The sequence below is a fragment of the Molossus molossus genome, unplaced genomic scaffold (assembly GCF_014108415.1).
Source record: "Molossus molossus isolate mMolMol1 unplaced genomic scaffold, mMolMol1.p scaffold_m16_p_6, whole genome shotgun sequence".
In the NCBI taxonomy this organism is placed as follows: domain Eukaryota; kingdom Metazoa; phylum Chordata; class Mammalia; order Chiroptera; family Molossidae; genus Molossus; species Molossus molossus.
Genome location: NW_023425399.1, coordinates 22,556,874 through 22,563,087, shown reverse-complemented (window position 1 = coordinate 22,563,087; position 6,214 = coordinate 22,556,874). Strand labels below are relative to the sequence as shown.

At 55.6% G+C, this 6,214-nt stretch overlaps 1 protein-coding gene across 1 annotated transcript; it reads right to left on the bottom strand.

The window, feature by feature from the left end:
- Positions 1-5,546: 5,546 nt before the first annotated feature.
- Positions 5,547-5,903, bottom strand: LOC118618470 (uncharacterized protein C20orf203). Its single transcript, XM_036244731.1, is given in 3 exon segments — positions 5,547-5,575; positions 5,578-5,782; positions 5,784-5,903. Coding segments are annotated over 3 exon segments (354 nt in total).
- Between the last annotated feature and the right edge of the window lie 311 nt (positions 5,904-6,214).

Below are 6,214 nucleotides of genomic sequence, written 5' to 3'. Positions count from 1 at the left end.
GGATGGGGGTAGGGGGCAGCTTCGCCTGCAGTGGTTAGGCTGTGCCATGGTTATGAATGCAGCCCCTCACTCCGACAACCTGGGTTCAAATCCCAGCACTACCACTTATCAGCTGGGAACCTTGGGCAAGGACTGCCTCTCTGACTCAGTTTACCCTTTGGAAAATGGAAAGGACAACAGTGATTTTAGGGTCGTTGTGAAGATTAAATGCATTAATACAGGTAAAAAAGGATTAAAGTCTTAGCTTTATTTATTTATTTATTTTTTTATCCTCATCCGAGGACATTTTTCCATTTTTTGTACAGACAGAGTGGGAAGAAGAGAGAAAGAGGGAAACATCGATGTGAAAGGGACACATCGAGTGGCTGCCACCCACACGACCATCCAGGGCCGGGGACAAACTGCAACCGAGGTACGTGCCCTTAGCGGGAACCGAACCCGGGTCTCTCCGGACCGCAGGCGGACGCTCTAACCGCTGAGCCAAACCGGCCAGGGCTAAAGTCTTAGCTTTAAAATAAAGGCTCGAGCATCCTCTGAATCCTTTAAACATATTTAAACCCCATGTTCCCCAAAGACCTCCAGAGTCCCCAAGATGCCTCCATCTGTGGTACACGACGGAGGGGGAAGTTCTCAACTATTTTGGCATTTCCCAAAGTGGCTTTCATAGCCCTCTAAATTCATAAGGTGCTGGGACAATCGGAAAGGACACATCAAACAGGCCTGGCTGCCGGCACAGATGGAGCCACTGCCTCTTAGAACTTCACAGACGCACAAGAAAGGCCCCGAGAAACCCTGCAGAGAAGAACCCCGTCAGATGTTTAAGTTGGTGTTCCCCAAATTTATTTGACCGTGAACGCCCTTTTCTGCCCAATATCAATTTAACATCCTCCTGTAAAGACACTGATGATCAAGGTCATCTCCAGCTCACAGTTTCTGCCTCACAGGAAAGACAGAAGGTTTTCTAAAAAACCCTCCTCTCTGCCTTTGAAAAGGCCCCTCCAGTTTCTCAGGCACTTTCACGCTCGCCCAGCCCGTGCGATGTGCTCCTGGCCCTGCTCCAGAGTCAGGGAAGATGGGAGCAGGAAGGACCGCTCAGGGACAGCCCGTGAGGACTGGCCCAGCTCCCTTCCACCCCCTGCAGCTGCCTCCGGCTCCCACAGACCAGACGGAACACCCAGAACATTGTCAGGACAGAAGGCACCGTTTTCCAGGGGCCTTCTAGAAAAAAGAGTCGCCAGAAAGAAGCCTTTGTGGGTAGAGCCAGCCCAGCCTCAGGCAAAGGCAGTGTGTGCCGCCCGGGAGTCTCCGGGTACCTGCAGGGAAAGCCCAATGGCTACCAGGCCCCATTAGCAGGCCCAGTGCTACTTGCAAATAGTCTCTCCCGTCTCCCTAGAAAGGTTTCAGCAATTCAACATTTGGCAACAAAAGTACATCTCCCAGACGGCTGCGTGATCACGGGACAAGTGCCAGAGTTTGTCTCTGGGCTGTGTGGAGTTTGGAAAGTGAGCTTGATCAGCTGGTCAGTGCAGGAGGATGACATTTATCGAGCACCTACTACACATCATGCATTGTGTCAGAAGCTACTTCGTTCTGAGGAGATCTCAATTCTGATAGCAACCCCATTTTACAGATGGGGAAACTGAGGCTCTCCGCGGTGCATTAGTACGCCCAGGAACGCAGCAGAGCTGAGAGTCAAACCCAAGCCTGGCTTTGCCTCCCCAGTCCCAGGGCTCCCCACTCCACTGCGCCCTCAGGGGCAGCCTGGCGGAGATTAGCTGGTGCCCCAAGACCACTCCACACACGGGCCCCAGGCCCCTTCTCATCTCTAATTGGGCTCTCAGGGCACGGGGTGTGAAGACGGGATTCATGGGAGGCTAACGCAGTTTGGCCCCGAATGGTCTGGCCCAGGATGTAGGTGAAGAAACTGGCATTTGGGTTTGTCTCCATGTCCTGGAGAATCTGGCTGTTTCAGACCCATAATCTGATCATTCTTGGGGGAGGTAAGGGGGGCAGGTAGATAAATCAGCTTTCTGAGCCTGCTGAGCTGAAGGCCAGCCCACCAGCTGGAGGTCACCTTGCACTGTGAAGCCTGAAATCCCAGCCTGAGCCCACACCCGGCTGGGCCGCCTCTCTGTGTCATCCCTGCCCTCCTGGCCGCAGCCTCCTCCGCCCCTGCTCCACGCGACCACCGCCTCGCCGGTCCTGGCCCTCAGCCTGGGCTAGGGGTTAGGACTGGGCCCATCACTTTGGAAAGACCTTTGGAAACCCCTTCCCATCTTCTGGCTCCAAAGGATTCCTGGCTCAGCAGCATGGCTGTGAGCTGGGTAGCAGGTCAAGGAAGGGGCCAGGGCTCCACCCACCCCTCTTCCCGGGGTGCCCTCACTTGCTTTGTCTGCACAGCTGAAGGGAAGGAGGGCCCCACCTTGAGCTTCCAGCCCCTGAAACATCCACCTAGCAGCACCCTTCTTCCTGCCCATCACAGAAAGTGGCCACGGGAGAGGCCGGTCCGACCCCCACCGTCCCAGAGACCTCTCCCTCTGCTCCAGCGCATCCTTGAGCCATCTGACAGGCTGCTTCCTCTGCGTCCGGCTGGGCAGCCAGGTGACAGGGAAGACAGTGACTTGCCCGTGGCCATGCACCTAAGCAGGGATGGGCATCACTCCCAGGTCTGGCTGACTCCGGGTTTTGGGGGGTCCTTTCTCCCAGTACAGTGCAGTGGTCAGAGGTGTGGGCTCCGAAGAGAGACTGAAAAACTCAAGTCCTGGCTCCTCAAATTCCATGCTGGGCCACTGGGGGCTGTAAATCCGCTTCTCTGTGCCTTAGTTTTGTCACCTATACAATGCTGCCGGAGACGTCCTGAGTCCAAACCCTGTGCTAGTTGTGTGACCTTGGCTGAGTGACTTGCCCTGTCTGTCCTCAGTTTACTCCCATTTAAAACAGAGCTTGCCCAGCCAGTGTGGCTCAGTGGTTGAGCATCAACCCAGGCACCAAGAGGTCACTGGTTCGATTCCAGGTCAGGGCACATGCCCAGGTTGTAGGCCAAATCCCCAGTGGGGGGATTTGCAGGAGGAGTCCAATCAATGTTCTCTCTCGTTGATGTTTCTCTCTCTCCTCCCTTCCTCTCTCTCTAAAATCAATAAAGAGAAAAATTTAAAACAGAGAGCTTGATACACACACAGCAAGGGTTGGTAGAGGACTCAAAGAGACAGCAGCGTGCCGGGGGCTGTCTGGAAGGTGGCGCCCGACAGGCCCTCAGAGCAGCTGAGTGTTCCCTGGGTTGTGGTCAAGGTGCTGCCATCCACACTCGCTCAGGAAGGATGCACAACAAACAGGTCCCAGAGGGCATCTCTGGGGAGGAAAAGTAGGTGGCAGGGGACTGAACTTGTCCCCATATGTTATTTTGAACCGCTAGAATTTTGTATGACATACGTGTAATGCTACCATTACTGGTTGATTATGTAACATGTACACAGTTGCTCTCCTGCCCTGACACATGGTCTCATGCTGGCCAGAGATCCCCGTTTCTTGGTTGTCCCTGCTCCCAGCACGGCCCGCCTGTCTGTGGCCACACCCTTGTCCTGGCCCTGCCTGTTAGCCCTCTCCCTGTCTCCCAGTAACGTCCAGTGCGGCCGAACGGTCCATGACGCTTCTCCTTCCAAGCATAAGCCTGTTCCTCACCAGGCGACATGGGCTGATGGCTGCTCCTCCACCATCTCACCTGTAAATGAGATGAGGGTGCCTTCCCCCAGAGTTACAATAAGAACTAAGATGTACCAATTCATGGAAAGTTCTAGATACAGTTTCCAGCTCAGAGTCTCCCTCCTTCTTCCTGTCCTTTGAAAGAACAAATGAGGTCACAGGAGAGCTGCCCACTTCTTGGAGCTCATCTCTAGCCCCCGAGCCCCTCCCACGCTGCCCTGGACCTCAAACCTCCTCAGCCAAGGCCTGCCCCTGGGCCTTTGCATCTGCTGTTCCCTCCTCCTGTCGGGTCCTTCCCTGGTCTCCTCGAGGTCCTTCTTCCCATTACGCAGTTTCTCACAAGTGTTGCCTCCTCGGAGAGGCCCTCCCAGACCACCCTGTCTAGAACGGCCCACACCCTCTTCGCTGTATCTCTTGCCCATTTATTTTCTTCGTGGTTTATACCATTACCTGAAAATGAATTTTTAAAAATATACTATTTTGGGGGAATAATTTTAGATTCACAGAAAAGTTGCAAAGAAAGTACAGAGGATTCCCATATATGCTTCCCCCCGTTTTCCTAATGCCCAGGACCTAACTGTGGTGATTTTGTCAGAACTAAGAAATTAACGCTGGTGAATTACCATGAACTAAACTGCAGATGTTCTTCAGGTGAAAGTGTATTTTTCCTTTATTTATTTACTTGTTTTCAGCTGCTTCCCTCACTGGAAGGAAAACTCTGAAAAGCCCGAGTTTCCCTCCCTTACTCACTCCCAGCTCCCTCCTACCTGGCAGTAACTATTGATGGGTAAAAGGAAGGGAAATAACGGCAAAAAAGCCAATGACCTCTGAGGACTCCCTCCATCAGGTACCGTTATGTGTGCATTAAACATTGTAAATCATTTACTCCTCAGGACAACCCATGAGGTAGCTCCTAATTAGGGGGAAACTGAGTCACGGCAGTTTGGTAGCTGGCCAAGGCCATACAGAGGGTCTGCCAGAGTGGATGGGCTCTCGCACCCTCCTGGGGTACAGAACAACGCCGGGCCGTCCACTGCTGAGCCCCGTCAGAGCAGGAGGGTCTGAGCACGGCCCTGGCCAGGACGCTGAGGCCCCTGGGCTGCTGATTTGCCTGCAGCCACGAGATGAGACCGGGCACAGGGCTGGGATGGAACCTGAGCTTCCTGCCTCCAGATGGCTGCCCTGGCTCTGCCCAAAGGGCGTGGGGCCTCTCCCAGGGCCACCAACTCCACCCTGCTTCAGGAAAACAGGGCAGCTGGCTCAGGCACAGCCCGGGGCTCACTCCTGTGCCCCTGGCCCCCCAGGGCCCTGCACGCACAGACCCCCACTGTCTCCCTCTGCCTGTGGCCTGGGCCTCCAGGATCTAGCTACGGGGGGAGGCAGGGATGCTCTCTCCAGGCCAGAGGATGCAGCCTTCTCAGGGAACCCTGCTGGCTCTGGGGTGGGAGAAGAAATGGTCGTTCTTTCTGGATGTGCGGTGGGAGCAGCATGGAGAATTACTGCTGTCTTCTCTCAGCACCCCGGGACCAGCTGGAGAGATGTCTCAGCACCTCCCAAAGGGAAAAGCCGCTCTTGAGCAGTCGGATAGGGCTGAGGCCAGCCACCTCTGTCTGGCCTGGGCTCTGCCCAGCGCCAGCCTGGAGCAGACTGGAGGCCCTAACAATGTTTGCTGGGTGCCCAGAATCTCCTTGAGGCTTCAGCCAGGCATGCCTGCCCCATCCCCCAGCCTGGGTAGCAGAATAAGCATGGGGGGGAGGTGACAGGGGACACCGTGAGGTGGTGGCAGCATCCGTGAGAGAGGCAGGCTGCTCAACCCAGAGCTGGGGGTAGGGGCGCCTTGTGTGCGGCTAATTAAACAGTGACTGTGATGAATCGGGAGAGGCTGCTGCTTGCTAATTAAAGATGCGGGCGTCTTGCCTGGCAAGTACGGAGGCAGGAGCAGCCCTGGAACCATGTCGAGGGGCCAGTGCCTGGCGAAAGCCCCCCATCATGCTGGCTCTGGGTGTGCCTTCCACCCTCAGGCCCTCCCAGCAGGGTGCCCTGGCCCCCTCCCCACTTCCCTATCTCTCCTACCCACCTTGCCAGAGCCTGAGGCCTCGGACTTCCCCCTCCCCACCAACCCAAATTGCTTTCCTGATAAGGGCCTGGTGTTGAGGAGGAGGGGCTGGTCCGTGCCCAGCGTCTGGGCTGGAGGGTGGGTTCATTTAGAGCCTTCGAGGTACCCTCTCCCACTCCCACTTCCAAGACCCCAAATTGGACAATGAGTCCAACCAAGATGGAGGCCAGCCGTGGGAATGAGGCCCCAAGACAACTTTTAGGACCGTAGATTCTGAGACTGTTGGGCACTCTGGGCACTGCCCAGTTTCCGGCTGTAACAACGCCTGGCCCTGAGCCCTGCCGTGTGAGGGAGACCGAGACCTCGCCGGCCCTTCTGGCCTCAGAACTCCCGTCTGGAGAAGGGAAGATTAGGACGAATGCTCCCTGTAGAGTGGACAGAAAGACCCCAGTGCCATCC